The sequence below is a fragment of the Polyodon spathula genome, chromosome 3 (genome assembly GCF_017654505.1).
Source record: "Polyodon spathula isolate WHYD16114869_AA chromosome 3, ASM1765450v1, whole genome shotgun sequence".
Classification (NCBI taxonomy): Eukaryota; Metazoa; Chordata; class Actinopteri; order Acipenseriformes; family Polyodontidae; genus Polyodon; species Polyodon spathula.
This window is the reverse complement of record NC_054536.1, coordinates 34,823,810-34,840,719: the sequence shown is the minus strand read 5'-3', so window position 1 is coordinate 34,840,719 and position 16,910 is coordinate 34,823,810. Positions and strand designations below refer to the sequence as shown.

General features: G+C 38.6%; 1 protein-coding gene across 2 annotated transcripts; it reads right to left on the bottom strand.

Annotated features, from left to right (window-relative positions):
• Positions 1 to 2,539: 2,539 nt before the first annotated feature.
• aldh5a1 (aldehyde dehydrogenase 5 family, member A1 (succinate-semialdehyde dehydrogenase)) lies at positions 2,540 to 16,427 on the bottom strand. 2 transcript variants are annotated; one of them, XM_041245126.1, is made up of 10 exons: positions 15,698 to 16,426; positions 12,420 to 12,503; positions 12,009 to 12,179; positions 11,273 to 11,389; positions 9,220 to 9,363; positions 7,682 to 7,825; positions 7,142 to 7,300; positions 5,611 to 5,774; positions 3,820 to 3,878; positions 2,540 to 3,419 (listed from the first exon to the last, which is right to left on the bottom strand). In XM_041245126.1, exons 1-10 carry the CDS (start codon positions 15,983 to 15,985, stop codon positions 3,208 to 3,210), a joined length of 1,542 nt encoding a protein of 513 aa, XP_041101060.1. In that variant the 5' UTR covers positions 15,986 to 16,426; the 3' UTR covers positions 2,540 to 3,207. The 2 variants fall into 2 exon arrangements, with proteins under 2 accessions (XP_041101060.1, XP_041101061.1); XM_041245127.1 differs by lacking the exon at positions 3,820 to 3,878 and having other exon boundaries at positions 3,241 to 3,419; positions 15,698 to 16,427.
• Positions 16,428 to 16,910: the final 483 nt, after the last annotated feature.

Genomic DNA, 16,910 nt, shown 5'->3' with positions numbered 1-16,910 from the left:
GCTCACATACAGTGAGTCAGTAGCTGAGCTGTGATTGAACTGGGAACCTCACGGTAACAAGACCCCTTTTGGACCACCAAGCCTGCTTATTGCAGTTAATCGTATACTAATAACCTATGAAATCTTCTGTGGGAGTTATACATTCTTAATTTAAATTGCAACCAATTGATAGTCTGATTGTGCTGTCGTCAGGTATAAAGTAGAGAAGCACAGAGCACAGCTCTAGCCTGATGATGTTGGTCTGCGTTTGAAAGTTAGCAGGACACCATCACCACCAGGGAGAAGACCAGCAAGGGAAACCCCAAGAATGGCATGAATAGCCTTGTCAAAAATACAGACTCCTTCAGTTTCTGTTTCAAAGATAGACAGATGTACTGCCATGTTACAAAGATGCAGTTCTGAATAAGGGGAAATGTATTTTAGATTGTAATTTTTTTTTTCTTTTCCAGCAGTTTGGTTAATAAGAATGGATTATTTATAAAGGGTTTTCAATGCCTCTCCTAAGTGGCAAACTGCCATTTCAAGCCAAGCATTTAAATGAACAGACCAATTTTATTACACAGCACATAAACAGGGGAATGTAGATACAGTTCTTATTATTTTGTCACCTCATTTACCATATTTTAAAGTTCAGTTAATTGAGATGTTTATTATCAAGTGGTGGATCTCATGATTGTAAAGTGGAACCACGCACACAAGCAAAAGCAAAAAGTTCTGTTAAAAAGGCACCATAGCAACTGCAAAAATGACTTCCCCTAGAGTAGCCTGAGTTGTAACTCATCAGTAGATATAATTTTATAGTTAAGCTTCTGTAAATGTTTGAACAATCATCTGCATTTTTAAAACATGCGAATCCACACTTTGAAAATGTTATATGAACTGGGCACAATTGTAGAAGCATTCTCTTGATAAGTATGAACAGAAATGGACCTGTCCTATGAATGCATTTCCTATTATTCTATAGCAACAAAAAATGAAATTGTACTATCAATAGAATCATTCCATAATTCGTGAACTCCATGACTTGGTAGTTGATGCATAGCTAGCCTAGGTTATTGAAATGTTGCATTTTTGTGACAAACTGTAAATAAATTAGCTCTTTGGACCACTGCACTTTTGTTAGCTACGACTTGTTATATTTCTCTGCAAAAAAAAAAAAACTCCTGCATCAGTAAAATTTAGTCAGTGATTCGTGCATTGCACATTATTATATTACAGTAGCACCGCGCTAACCTAAACCACTTGGGACTGGACACTTGATCGGAGTACTTATCGTAATCTGTACCAGTTTAAAAATGCCTTCTCTAGTCTGTTTTTATAAACTCTCAGTTTATATTTGATAAAAAAAAAAAAACAGCAATAGACCTTTGGGGTTAGCATGTAATTTGTAACTAACATGCTCGTAGTCATTTATCTTTGAAATGATGACCTGCACTTTACTGTACATGTACATGTGCAAGTGTTGGGTTGACATTTGTAGTAATACTTAAATTGATCAGCAAGCATTTCAGTTTGAGGTGTGGATTAGCAAGAGTTTATTCTACTATTTAAAATAGATGGTCTATTTTATTACTATTACTAAAATAAATACGTACTCCATCATGATATTAGATGGGGAGTGATTTAGGTAGCTGGGTTATGTATGCAGTAGTTGTAAATTGAAAGCGAATGACACTTTTCTACAGGTATAATGGGTTTATGTGTGTAGCTGGAACTGAAATCCATGTTGTGGAGGGTCTTCCTTGAACAGTCTTAATTTAATTGTGTTAGAAAGTTGGAAATTATAAGAGTATGAGAATGTACATGAAATTAACAGAAAAACAGCAGTAAATAAATTCCATACCCAAGTCCATGACTCCTCTTAGTAAACTACTTACTGTATCCACCCTGTACGCCAATAACAATGAATTTGGTACAGCTGCCAGCTAATTGCACAGGAAACCCCACACTGTACATCTGCTTTTATAACAATTGCTTGGGCCTGTAGAAAACGTACACGCTCAAATTTCATCCTGATTGAAAACTGTGAACCTAATACTGAAAGTAACTCTGTACAATTACACTTGAAACATTTACAACTGAAAAACAATGAGAAAAACAGTTGGAAGGTAAACACTGAGATTGGACAGAAACAGTATTAAAATGTGTCTTCAGCAAACATAACAAGATGCAGAAGGTGGCTGACAAAGGTGTCCATTTACAGTGCTGACACAATTATTTGGATATTCTTCATTGTGTTAGCATTGGTTCCTAATTCCAAAAACATTTTGGAGTTTGCTTATTAAAAGAGTCATGTCTTAAGTCATTTTGACCTACTGCAGTGTTACCTCTGAATATACAGTTCCCTTGTTTTAAGAGGCCCTTTATAAAGTGGAATCCAATTTACCCATAATGCCATTCCACTTGCATTCTCCTTTCTGTAATGGTGAAATACAGTATATGGCTCAGAGACTGTTCTCATTGTTCTATCTATACATGCAATGAATGTCAGGTATTTTAATGAACACTGGACTTTCTCTTAAAACTAATTTATTTTATTTTAATTTAATTTAAATTTCTTTACAACATCAAAACAACAAACACTATGATAGTCAAGAACAACATCATTATTGCCACAAAACCTCTGTAGAACATCTTTTCTAAACAACAACTAATTTAATTTGGCAACATTACAGTTTAGATATAGCATATGCTATAGACAAAATTCTTAACCTTTTTTTTATCCTTCATACATACATGTAATTCAAAATAATTTTGGCACAGTTTCATTTAACATTTACTTTAATTCTGACCTTTCAAGTCATTAAAAGGTATGTAGTGAAAATTTGCAAAAAGACTGTACCCTTACTCATCATTTTCTGTAACACATTCTTTGTCCACTATTATAAAGGACTATCAAATACAATAAACAAAAAGTGGTCAGTAGAATGTAAATAGAACAAATTATGTGTTTATTACTGATTCACAGTTTGGTCAATACCGACAGCTTTTACATAAAACCCTACACGTTTAATCCTTCTGCTATTACTAGCAACTGAAACTAAGATTACTTGTTGATAGAGTAGATCTGTTTGTTATTAAAACAATTACAACAATATTTGTGCTTAATGGGTAACTTTCCACTACTATTCTTACTGGATCTTCATTCCCTCTTTTCACATGAAGGGACAGCGATGATCAGGGAGGAGGGGTACCCATGCTCTGCGTTCAGGTTGACAGCCCTCCAAAGCACATGTATTTGAGGTCTACGTATTCTTCAATTCCGTACTTGGACCCCTCTCTCCCGATGCCAGATTGCTTCACACCACCAAAAGGAGCTTCAGCAGCCGACAACAACCCTTCATTCACTCCGACCATCCCCACTTCCAGCTGCTCTGCAACTCTCCAGATCTGACTGGGGTCCTTGGAATAAAAATAACCTGGCAAAATATAAATAAATGGGGGCTGAGTGGTTTATGCACAACTTTGTTACACTTTTCCTCCCTTGAGGAAATATGAAGCATACAACCGTTAATCTATTTTTACACACTTTGCTGAAAAAAAAAAAAATATTGCCAATAACATGCTTATAACAAACTTAACTTCAGAACTAGTACCACTTAATAACGGCAGAGGACGCAGCCAGCAGCCCTCCAAGCCTGGAGTTCCTTTCCGAAATGGCTATGGCTAGGGTGCTATAGTGCACTAGCTAAATAATGCACATTATCACATTTTTAACACATATTTTTGGCAATGGCAATCACGTGATTTCTTTCATGGATAGGATATAGGCGACACCCTACGGCACACAAGTGTTAAATGGGTTAACTTAAAACTTACCTGCCAAACCTACAGAGGCAGAATTAGCTATTGTAAGTGCTTCTTTCTCCGTGTCAAATCTGTGAATGTAAAACACGTGCAGTAAAAACAATGGTTTTGGAGTTGCAACTTATTCTTTAAAAAGCGGGTTTTAACTGGCAATTTGATGCTACATAAATGTGAAAGGACACCTAGCATTTAGGTATGCGTTTGGTCGATCAATCAATAGTTAGGAAAACACTGCACACTGGCATTGATTCACATGGCTGTGAAACTGGTTAGGAAAAATTACTTCAGCAGATGCAGACATCTGAATTTGGTATTTGAAGGCCAAATCATAGGTGTGTAAGATGTTTCCTACATGGATAATACTATTTTCACTTGGGATACTCGGGAGGAGTCGATGTACCGGATTTGCAGTTTAAGCGCATTATGATATTGACACTGTTCCTGTTATGCTGCACTGCAAATATGATCATTCTGGCATACTAGAGTTAATACCATGTGTACTAGAGTTAATACCATGTGTACTAGAGTTAATACCATGTGTACTAGAGTTAATACCATGTGTACTAGAGTTAATACCATGTGTACTACAGTTAATACTATGTGTACTAGAGTTAATACCATGTGTACTAGAGTTAATACCATGTGTACTGCAGTTAATACTATGTTTGTGTTCCTATGAACAAAGTGAAAGAAAACGTTTTCATTTTAACGGTTTTATTCAAAACAAGTCTCTGGTAGTACTCAGTTTTCTCACCTAGCTTCACCAATAAAAACAGATATAGCTTTTTTCAAAGGTGGATTATCACAGCTAATGTAAGACAACTTGCCAAACACATCAAGAAAGAAAATGGAAAAAGCACAATAAATATTAGATAAAAGATACACATGTTTCATTTAGCCTTTTATTAAGGCTATTTTCACTGTCAGTGACGCATCATTTATTATAATGGTGCCTGATAAAAGCTACAGTAACAGTGTGACACTGTTTATTGTCTTATTTGTAGCTCCTTGTAGTTTAATTAATGTGAACTGATTGCTGGGTTTTGATCCTTGTTATGTGAAGAAATCATTTTGTACAAACTGTAGATGTGTAACATTGGTTTGTTAGGACATTGGAAGCTTACTTGTGCAATATCATGAGATGTGTAGAAATAAATCCAATAACAGATGTATTTTTTTTATAGTTTTGCTATACATATACTCTTCTCTGTTCTTAAATAATAACCTCTATTAGTAAATGTTTGTGGTTCAAGCAATATAGCTGATCATTTCCAAATTCTGTTTAAAATCAACTAAACAAAACACTTTTGTTTCGTGGTTTTTATTTATTTATTTTTACTTTGCAGCACCATCTTGTTTTGAGGAAATTATTGATCTTAATATTCAGAATAATACATACTGTGGCAGTGTAAAATATATTGGACAACTTTAGAGTGTTTAAAGTTTTAAAATTCTGACTGTCTATAAAAAAAAAATAGTAATAAAAAACAGTTCTAAAATTATATATTTTTTGTGCTATCTTTAGAATGTTGTTTTCAAATAAATTACATTATTTCTCCATTTTTAGTAAGTATGTAATGACAGTTTATACCGTGATAATAAGGTTATCATAATATTGTTTAGCCAGATCATACCATGAATATTTTATATCAGCCTACCCCAAGTCCCTACTCCAATATTTCCCAAAAGCTTCTCTAAAGTGTATTTCATATGTGGTGTATTTCAGAAAGATTAGCGAGTGTGTAACCCCTGTTAGCAGGCATGGCCGTAGATAATCACGTCAATAAGACTATCATTTCTCACTTGAGAACTGGCACCAGGGGTCCAAACGTCTCCTCTTGAGTGCACAGCATGTCTGTAGTAACGTTGGAGAGGAGAGTTGGCTCCATAAAAGATCCTTTGAGACGCTTCCCTCCTTTTACCACTTTGGCACCATGAGACACAGCATCTGCTATCTGCTTCTCCACCTAATACAGAAGTTACATTGTAGTGAACAGCACTGAACATCAGCACTTAACAAGACCTCCTGCGCAAGAACTGCAGAATAGAATCACAGGACAAAGGCAAATACTCAAAACTGCTGATACAGCGATTTACAGATAAAAGTGTTGCAGGAACGAGAGACGGCAAGTTGAACATTTGTAACACCTCACAATTGCTACATTTCACACCGATTCACCCATCACTATTGTACTGTGAGTACTGGGTTGTTTTTGTCAGAAACTCTGTTTAATTAAAGGCAGGCACATTTTAATATTCTATTGTGCATTAACATGACATATCTACAGCTTCATGATCATGACGTAAACCTTGACTTGCTCCAAATCATTGACTAATGGAGACAAATACATCTCTCACTTTCACAGAGACAGCAAAAGTGTTTACAGGAATAAAGTATTTAGGCCATTGCACACTGGATCCGATAACGCATCCAAATTGAATGTGTGTCTAAATGGAAAAAACAATCATGTGCATTCCCTATTGAACCTGGCACACTGTCTGTAATTGTCGTACGACGGTGATGCAACAGTTTTGGAATCTAATCAAGTTCGACTTGATCCGATTTGACGCAAGTTAAAAAATACATTGATCAACGAGAAACAACTGGGAAGACACATGGGTTCTTGCAATTCCCTGAAAACAAAATGGAAAATCCAATTGTGTGTGCCACCAAACAAAAATGATTTTATGATTTTAAGAGGGGCAGTACATGAAAGTGATGGAGTATCTGGCTCCATACACAGACAGTAGAAGGTCATTACGGTAAAGTATTTTTGGTAGATCATTGCTAGCTTCCCAACTTTTAGATATATTTATTACAGGAGTGAGTGTTTGAAAAATTAAATTTTGGTCATATAGTTTCTGATGCTATGACGACTGTGTTGTGTAATATCATATGTTTTTTTTTTTTAATTGTTTTATGCATTGTGTAACAGCATTATTGTAGATCTAGTGGAAACATAATAATTACCAAATGTTTTAACTTCCATCAGTTTGCTGATCATTAAGTTTTAACATTTTTTGTGTTCAAAGTTATGTAAGAATTAACAGAATTGTATTTATTTTTTAATAAAATAAATATTTACTACAAAGCCTCCACTGCACATCTGCGCTGTGAAGTACGATATTAATGCATCTAGTGTACAATGGATTGACACATGACTTTTCCAATGATGGATTGTAAATGACAGAAAGGATCCAGTGTGCAAATGCCTTATTCAGAGAATAATAAAATATCTCACATTGGAAAGCCAGTTTTCATATGCCTTTCACTGTATTCTGTATATGTGGTACACTGCATATGAATGGTATGTCACTGCTTGTCAAATCCTACCTTTTCCGCAGCTCTTTCATTAATCAGGGGGCCCTGGGTGGTCTTTGACTCAAACCCATGTCCCACATGCAGCTCCTTCTCCATTGCTTTCGCTAGCTTTTCGACAAATACATCGTGGATCCCTTTCTGCACCAGGAAACGGTTTGAACAGACACAGGTCTGATTACACCCAGAGAAGAAAAACAATGGTTAATATTTTGGTATATTAAAAACAGAAGCAAACGTTTTTTTTTTTTTTTTTTTATTTTAGTCTGGTTGTTCAAACCTGTCAAATGTACAGTGAGTTACTACATAGCGGGCCATATTTTCCACTGTGAGAAAATTACTATGAGGGTAAATACATAATGTGGGAATTGACATGGTTTTATCTATAAACATTGGATTTAGATCATTAGAGATAATTTAGAGCAATTGCAGCTAACACAATAATCATCAATCTTAGCTGCATGGGTCTCAAATATGCAGTTTTGAAAAACATATGTTGTATCTATTTCTGCAGCACACCCTTATTTTTTCTTTCTTTTACAAGCTGCTATTTACCTGACCAGAGTTTCTGAACTTGGAACCCATGGCCCCAATGACAGCCTGGTCCACATCAGCACTATCAAACACAATGAATGGAGCGTTTCCCCCCAGCTCCATCGAGACCCTCTTCACTGTACCAGCGGCGTGTCTCAGCAGAACCTACAAAACACAGCAGAGCAGGCTTTCAGGTGGTCAGGGTGTGACAGTGATGCAGTGAAAAGCCTGTTGATGGAGTATTGTGTATGTAGTGTGGTGATTGTTCCCATGCATGTACATGGGGGAAGCCTCTGCTGATCTGCCCACTCCTCCATCATTAAATAGGAAGTCTGTTCCCAATCTTGGAAAGCGCACAGTGAATATATCATACCTATTGAATAAGCAAAAACATATTATGGCCGAGTTCACACCAAGCTTGTTGCTATATTTTAGTTAAATACATATTAGCATGCTTAAAATTCTAGCTTAATGGTATATATAGGCTGTTAGATGCGTAGGACAGTTTAAACTAATTTCCGGTCTTTTGTGGTCAGTTCCTTGCTACAGGAGTGATGCTGTTATTAGCTATTGATGTTTAGTACATCAAAAGGCTTATTTCTGTCTTGTTTTATATTTCTGTCTAATCTTCTGTTATTATTTAAACTCGTCTTGTGTCCAGTTTTGGGTGTTCATCTGTAATTCTTCCATCTCTTGAACGTCAGTAATATTCTGAATTGAAACTAATTACATTAAAGTGTATTTCAAATTAGAAACTAACCTATTCTTCCTACAAAGGCCTTAAGACAAAGAAGGTCCACGGTATCCGGACAATGAATTGTGAAAGCCACAATGCTCCAAATCACTGTGTGTTTAACCATGTATCGAAACTGCCTGCAACTGTGTGTACAGCAACCAGGGTCAGGGTTTGTGTTATTCTGTAAGTAACAACAATCATCCTAGTGCTCGCCCTACTCATGGCACCTTCGGTTTGTATGTCTTGTAAATAAATCTAGCGCTTCTGAGTGGTGCTGTCAACATTACCTCCGTTTGTCTCTCCAGTCTGTTAGCGGATAACCCACCCCTATTACAGGCTGTATTTTTTTACTATGATTTATTAAAATCAACTGGATTAAATACATAATACATAAATAATAAACTGTGTTGTGTTTAAAACAGTGCTTTTGTTGGGATCATAAACTAAATCTCCCTCAAAATTGGTGAGAGGGATTCCATTACCCAAGGAGTATAATTGTTTTGTGGTCGTGTGTCTCAAGGGGAGAAGGAAGCCAACACCTTTATCCTAAACTCACTCAAGTCAAGGTGCAAATAAAGTGGAGTTTGAGGGCATGCAAGCAACTAGGAGGCCTTCAAAAAAACAATAGCTGAGTTAACACATGAGTTAAAAAGCATTATGGAAACATAACATGACTTTAAGCCTTAGCTCATAATAAATTAACTAAAAACATAAAAGTGTCTCCAGCCAAAATTAAAACCATTTTAGCAAACTCTTAACCCAACAACCGTAACCTGGAGGATACCAATTTTAGGCCAGTTTTGTGCTAAAAGTTTAAACACACCTTTCCAGTAGCAGTTGAGCCTGTGAAGGAGATTTTGCTGACCAGTGGGTTAGTACACAAGACCTCCCCGACAGCAGGGGTGCTGGTCCTCGAGCAGGGGATAACGTTGTAGACTCCTGCTGGAATCCCTGCCTGATCAGCCAGCTACAAAAGAAAAACATCAGTTAGTAGGGTACTGTGAATTAAAAATGCTGCAGTTTACTCAATGCTAGCAATATACGACACACAAAGAACAGTATTCCTCTGTCCAGGGCAGCAACCTCCAAGAAAAGGTTTTAAAACCAAGCCTCGCCTAGGACAACTGGATGCTGATAGAGACTGGAAAATGCTGGCAGATGTTGGACAACGGCTTATTTTCAAACCTGAGATTGCCACCACTAACCTTCGACCTGATATTTATTGCCTTGTGGTCTGGATCAGAACGCTTTGTTCACCTGGTAGCGTGAACAGTGCCATGGGAGGATGGTGTGGATGAGGCGTACGAGAGGAAGAAACTTTGGTGCACTCAACTAGCTGCTGAAGCGGAACAGCGAGGTTGGAGAGTCCAGGTTTACACAGTGGAGGTGGGTTGTCGAGGATTTGTGGAACACTCCACAAGTCGGTTTCTCAGAGACATTGGATTCAGTGGTCAAGAGTTGTGATGCATAGTGAAGAACTTATCTGAAGCAGCAGAAAGGAGCAGCAACTGCTCTGGTTGAGATGAAAATATTATAGTTGGGGACCTCAAGCACAGTAGAGACAAAAAAGTAGAAAGGAAGGTAAGTAAGCTGGGCTTAGCTGAGTGGGGAATGCTGGGATGCCAGCATCACTGTCGAAAAACATCAAGATTGGAAGGTGCCCACTTGAAGACCCCAGAGAATACCCTACTCAGCTCAGTCCAGACGGTTGTCATGCTGATGCGCTAGGAAGGTCGCACTGTGGTTTATCCCTGGAGCCAGCATTGCAGCCATTGTATGTGCTGATGCGTCAGAGGCGCAAAATAAGCTGATCCCTGGAATCAGCATTACACTTCAGCCATCAACACCAGGCAGAAGGATATCTACATCATCAGATGGAAGGAAAAGCAGATGGATCAGGTGGGAGAGGTGAGGAGACCACCTCTAACCGCAATAGTTGCACTGCCGGAGTGTGCAGCGCCAGCGCCACTGCCGGAGTGTCTCACGCTGAGGGCAACCTTGCCGCTGCCGCGCCATTGCCTCGGGATGCCTGCCCACCATCGCTTGGAGTGGCCTGTTTGTCACCGTTGTGAGGGCCGTTTACTGCTGACCCCTGGCGGAGTATGCCATACCACTGTCAGCATTGCCACCAGCAGCAGGTCCACTGCCACAACCGCCTATGCTAGAGGAGCCAGCCTTGGCGCTGTCAGCAGGTCTGCTGACAGCATTGCCGTTGCCAGCTGTGCGCATTTACGTGGACAGCCTTGACACTGACAACATTGCCGCCTGTGGGCCCAGTGATACCTATGTTGCTGGCCCAGGACCCTGACCAAGACTTTTGGGCTTTTAAGGGGGGAGGTGGCCTTTAAGACCATGACTGCTGTGCATATGGGGGGAGATTTGTGGCAGGGTGCCTCACCCCCATGCGTATTTTTGGGTTTTACTTGGTGTGTTATTATTGGTGTGTATGTATTGGTGCACGGGGTATAATGTGGGCTATGTAGCACGAGTGATATAAGATATATAATTGTATTTAGGCACAGGGATTGCACAATCAGACCACGTGCAAATAAAGTGTGTAATAGTATGTGAGCACGGGGATTGCACAAGTTAGGGATTCAAGTGATTGGTTAATTAGCAATTGAATCCCGGCACAGCTGTATATATAGACACACGAATCACTCACTAGGGGTTGGTGTATTCAGGGAGAGAACAGGAGAGAGAGTGAGGAGAACAGAAACGAAAAGAAATAAAACAATTGCTGCTCATGCTAGAACTAATCAGCTTGATACTTGTTTTGGAAGAAACATTGCACTGAAGCCAGACTCAAAAACAGGTTTTTGCATGTGTGGTGTGTGCTCCAATTTGCCTTAAATAAATGATACATGGATGATTACCTCAGCCAGCGCAAGAGCAGATAGAGGAGTGTCCTCAGCTGGTTTCACCACCACTGTGCATCCTGCTGCCAAGGCTGCTCCAGCTTTCCGAGTGATCATTGCACTGGGGAAGTTCCACTGGTGAAGAAAAGGCAAAAAAAGTGTATGGATTATACACACTAGCATTTGAGGCAAAGTTGGACAGCTATCTTACTCTCATGTGAGGCAATACCGTACATACATAGGTATTTACCTTTGTTTAAACAGAAGAACAAATTAAATATGTTTTTTTGTGGCTAATACATGGAATAAAAAAAACAGCAATGTATTTGGGGTCAAAATATATTTGCCTGCAAAGCATTGTTAGGAAAGCAGCTGGGTATTTAGCAAGAGTCAAAAAAAGGTATTGAAGAGGTGACATTTCCACTCTCCAGGTGAAATGACCAATAAAGTACCAGATACAATTTTTAAAAATGAAAATACCTGCTTCTTATAGTTTCTTTCAAAACTGCAAATTTGAGCATTATACAGTGAATGGAAATGCTCAACCGTGCAAATATGAAGTGTATGAAATATGAGGCTTTGACAGCAGCACCTTTGTAAAAGTACTGCCACAAAAAGCGTTATTTTTTCTGGAAAGTTACCCTCATTTGATTTTAACCTAGAGAATCATTATTACTTAAATTCCAGCTGATTCCCTTCTGACAAGATGTCAAATATGGACAGTTGCTTAGATACACTAGGCTAACATACTCACAGGAGTTATAATTGATGCTACTCCCACAGGCTGTTTGAGTATCAGAAGCCTTCGGTCCTTTGCAGTAAGGGGGACAACATCGCCATAGACCCGTCGAGCTTCTTCAGAAAACCATTCGAGAAAGGAGGCAGAGTATGCAACTTCCCCATGAGCTTCTTTTAAAGGTTTCCCCTAGAAACAGGAAAAAAGACACTGCCTAATATGCAAGCAATTTCACAAGTGCAGTGGTGTTCCAAATATCCATTTAGTAATACCTAACAATGCAGAATGGCGGAGACCTTTGTTCTTTACTTCATAAATATACTCCATATATTACTGGTAGTTTTAATATTAAGTATTACAGTAGTTACTATGTTTTCTATAGCCGATTGCGCCACATTAGAAGATCTGGGTTTCCACTCGTTCACTTACACATTCTGCTGTTATTAATTTGGCAAGATCATCTTTGTTTTGCATGACCAGTTCGTACCATTTTCGGAGCAGCACACTTCTTTCCTTAAAGAAAAAAAAAAGAACCCTTTAATATACTCCAGCCTTTCATGAATAAACAGAGTAGCACATTTAGTTCAGTCCTAAGCCTAATCACTCCTTATTATAACTTGCAATGATTCAACTAATCATGAAAATACAGGTAATATGCCCTCTATTCTGAACACCTCTAAGGAAAGTGACCCTCTGACTTCTTATCTGATCCAGTTGCTTCTGGTTGGTAACTTCAATTGGCAGCCAGCCTACAACAGCTGCCACAACGGTAGAATATGTTACACATTAAAACACAAACACACAATTAACAGGCTTCGGAGTTTGAGATATTTTCTGGTTAATGGTAAAAAATGTCCTTTTTCTTAACCCTATATTGACAGATATTTCAGGCAACAACTATTTTGCTTATTTTTACAGTAATATACCCCTGGTAATGCCAACTATGTTTGGAATGTTGCCTGAAAGTAACATTTGACAATATAAAAGGTTAAACATACTTATCACAGAGATTTACCATATGGACCAGAACACTAGCTTCTTTATTGGTGAATGTTTTCTTTGCCCATGTATATAGTGTTACAGTTCTGGATCAGACATGAAACTCTGCGAGGGTGGCCCCCTTTAGGGGGCATGTTAAGGATTATACTCTGGTGTACCAGATGTACTTAGAGGCTAGACATTATCCAGCTATATTGGGGTCACAGGGGTGCTTTAAAATTTTGACACTTAAGTGTCACCAAGAAGTGATGATCAGAGATCCTAGTTTTCCACAATAAAAAATGAAATTCTCTGATAAAAAAAAAAAAAAAAAATCCATGTTATTCTGTGCGTAAAATAAAAGGGCCACATTATAAGACACTCAAACAGTACTACTGGGTAACTGTTAACACAAGAAGTCTTGTTAGACTTGTTGTTGTGTCTATGTTGTATTTTAGTTTATAACTAATTATTCTTGAACTGTAACCTTGTATTACAGTGTAACAAGTGTACGTCGCTAAATAAATAAATAAACCAAAAATGGTTACACTTTCAAATTCTAAGCAAGTTACAGGTGCCATTAAATCAATAAAACAAACACTTTTTATTTTTTTACTTCAAATATTATAAATAGTATACATACACACAGTAGCTATAGAAAATCTAAAAATCTACACCCCCTTGAACTTTTTTCACATTTTGTTGTGTCGGTGCCTCAGAGTTTCATGCATTTAAATGAGGATTTTTTCCCCACTTATCTGTATACCTGTTTGGAGTCTGCTGGGATAGGTCTCTACCAACTTTGCACACCTAGATTTGGCAATATTTGACCGTTCTTCTTTACAAAACTGTTCAAGTTCAAGTTCCTTGGGGAGCGCTGATGGACAGCAATCTTCAAGCCATGCCACAAATTTTCAATTGGATTTAGGTCAGGGCTCTGACTTGGCCACTCAAGGACATTTACCTTTTTGTTCCTTAGCCACTCCAGTGTAGCTTTGGTTGTGTGCTTTGGGTCGTTGTCATGCTGATAGGTGAACTTCCGTCCCAGTTTCAGCTTTCTTGCAGAGGGGAGCAGGTTTTCCTCAAGGACTTCTCTGTACTTTGCTCCATTCATTTCCCCTTCTATCCTGACAAGTGCCCTAGTCCCTACATGATGCTGCCACCACCAAGCTTCACAGTAGGGATGGTGTTCTTTGGGAAATGCGCTGTGTTGGGTTTGCGCCAAACATAACGCTTTCCATTTAGGCCAAAAAGTTCCATTTTAGTTTTGTCAGACCACAAAATTTTTTGCCACATGGCTACAGAATCTCCTCAGTGTTTTTTTGCATAATTCAAAACAGGATTCAAGGTGGGCTTTCTTGAGTAATGGCTTCCTTCTTGCCACCCTATCATACAGGCCAGATTTCTGGAGTGCTTGGGATATTGTTGTCACATGCACACTTTGAGCAGTCTTGGCTATAAAAGCCTGTAGCTCTTGCAAAGTTGCCATTGGCCTCTTGGTAGCCTCTCTGATCATTCTACTTCTTGCTCGGTCATCCGGTTTGGCAGGACGGCCTGATCTAGGCAGGGTCTTGGTGGTGCCATACACCTTCCACTTCTTAATAATCGTCTTGAATGTGCTTCAAGTCCTTTGATATTTTTTTTTATACCCATCCCCTGATCTGTACCTTTCAACAAGTTTGTCCCGGAATTCTTTTCAAAGCACCTTGGTGCTCATGGTTGAGTCTTTGCTTTGAAATGCACTACCCAGCAGAGGGAACCTACAGGAACTGCTCAATTTATCCTGAAATCATATGAATCATTATAATTTAACACAGGTGGAGGCCACTTGCTGTGTGATTTTGAAAGCAGTTGGTTACACCTGAGCTAATTTAGGATTGCTATTACAAGGGGGGTGGACACTTATCCAAGCAAGCTATTTCAGTTTTTATTTTTAATTAATTTTCTACAAATTTCTAGAATATTTTTTTCACTTGGAAGTTGTGGGGTAGGATGTGCAGATAAATGAAAAAAACAAAACTATTTTAATTCCAGGCTAAGGCAACAAAAGGTGAACATTTTGAAAGGGGGTGTAGACTTTCCACAGGCACTGTGTGTATCTATCTATAGAGACAGAGAGAGATACACACACACACACATATACCACTAGAGGGAGCCATCACGCTGTACAGCCTATTGTATAAACGACCTGTAGGGAATGGTAGACAGCTGTGCGAATGCGTGAGCGTGATAGGCAGTCGGCGCAGGACAAACACAGGTTCTGGTCGGGTTGCAGGTCTTATTAAAACGGGTCGGGTCGTGGGTAAGAAGATGGTGTTGCAGCGGGTTGCGGGTTCGGGCTGGGTATTGTAGTACAGGGTGGGCTGCGGTTCGTTGAAATCGGACCTGAGCTGGACTCTGCATTGTCTATGAATCGTATTTCCATCTCTTAAATGATAGCTAAAATTATATCATGTATATGGAGGAATTTAAAAGACATCTTCCAGCATTTACGATCATGGGGGGTGGGGGGAGTTTAGTTGTTTTCCGTTTTCAAGCTCAAAGTTCAAGTCACGTTTGAAGCATTAGTATCCATTAAAAAAAAAAACAGTCAGTGGTCGCAGTCTAACAGTGGTAATGCTACGGAACGTGTATGCACAGCTGTGCAGTATACACGTTTGTAAAATTGGTACAGACAGAAATGGCACTGCACCAATTCAGTTTAAAATATAAAGCGTGGAGAAACCTACCTTAGCTAAGCTTTGCTTCCACGACTGAAATGCAGTATAGGCAGCATTGACAGCTTCTTTGGCCTCATGGGGCCCGCAGTCCTCTACCTTGGCTAGCTCCTTGCCGGTTGCAGGATCTAATACTGGGAAAGAAGCCGGAGCGGACACCCAGTGACCACCGATGTAGGCTTGAGTGCGAAGTAAATTCGGGGAGACGGAGAGCGAATATCCCCGGCGGATCGCACCAACCAAGCCAGGGGTAGAGCGAGAGAAAAGAACACGATCTCGAATTAGACAGGAAACGCCCATCGTAGCAGATACAGAATTGCTTGTTCAGTAATAGCCACTACTGTAAAACGTGAAAACAAATATGTTGTTTTGTGCTAACTAATCTTGCCGTTTATTCAACAACAAACCAATTCCACCAACCTCGCTCAACTATACTGCAGAAAACAAATTTCTACACTGGAGTCTGCGCAAGTCATGTGACTTGCATTATTGCTTTTTTCTCAGCAGGAGAAACATTGTATCTTTTAAACGAATCTGATTTATTCTTAAAATGTGGCTTTGTTTAGTTCAATCAGAATAATTGTGCAGATTAACACTGCAAATGTAAAACTAGTTCTCTAGTTTAATATTTCCCCTAGAATAATTGCATTAATATTGCAAATAAAACCAGTTTTCTCTAGCTTCATCATAATTCATTAGCAAACCCAAGGCACAACATATCTACATAAACAACTTCCGCTGTCTTGGCAAGGATAGCAAAAAGAGGGCACCATCTACCCCATGATTCAATGCGTGTAATCACTACAGGCGCCATTAAAGAAGAAACGGACTACAATTTCTAATTTTGTAAGATAATTTAAGAACCAATCTATGATTATGTGACCGTTGAAATAGATTTTGTAATTCTGCCATATATATATATATATATATATATATATATATATATATATATATATATAATGTGTGTGTCTTGAATTTATTTTACGTCTTTATAAATAGACCTCAACGTTCCGTTTGCATGTGCTGTAACACGCGTCTGATTCCTAGACCGATTGCACTTTATCACTAAGTGTCATGAAGAATTGCAATGTGTATTTTCCCCTACTTTCTATTTATTTGTATTTTGAAAGTTAATTTTGTATGCGTTTGTATTTTTATGTAAATCTGTCTGACGGGTCCATTTTATAGCATTTTTTTTTATTTATCTGACACTTCAGGCAATGCA

What these genes read in the sequence shown, in the direction of transcription:
- aldh5a1 (XM_041245126.1), bottom strand. Translation starts at nt 15,985, where the DNA reads ATGGGCGTTTCCTGTCTAATTCGAGATCGTGTTCTTTTCTCTCGCTCT. An exon ending in TAGCATCAATTATAACTCCT is followed by an intron (nt 11,390 to 12,008) that starts GTGAGTATGTTA and finishes TTTCTTCACCAG; the next exon opens with TGGAACTTCCCCAGTGCAAT. An exon ending in AGTTCAGAAACTCTGGTCAG is followed by an intron (nt 7,301 to 7,681) that starts GTAAATAGCAGC and finishes GGGTGTAATCAG; the next exon opens with ACCTGTGTCTGTTCAAACCG.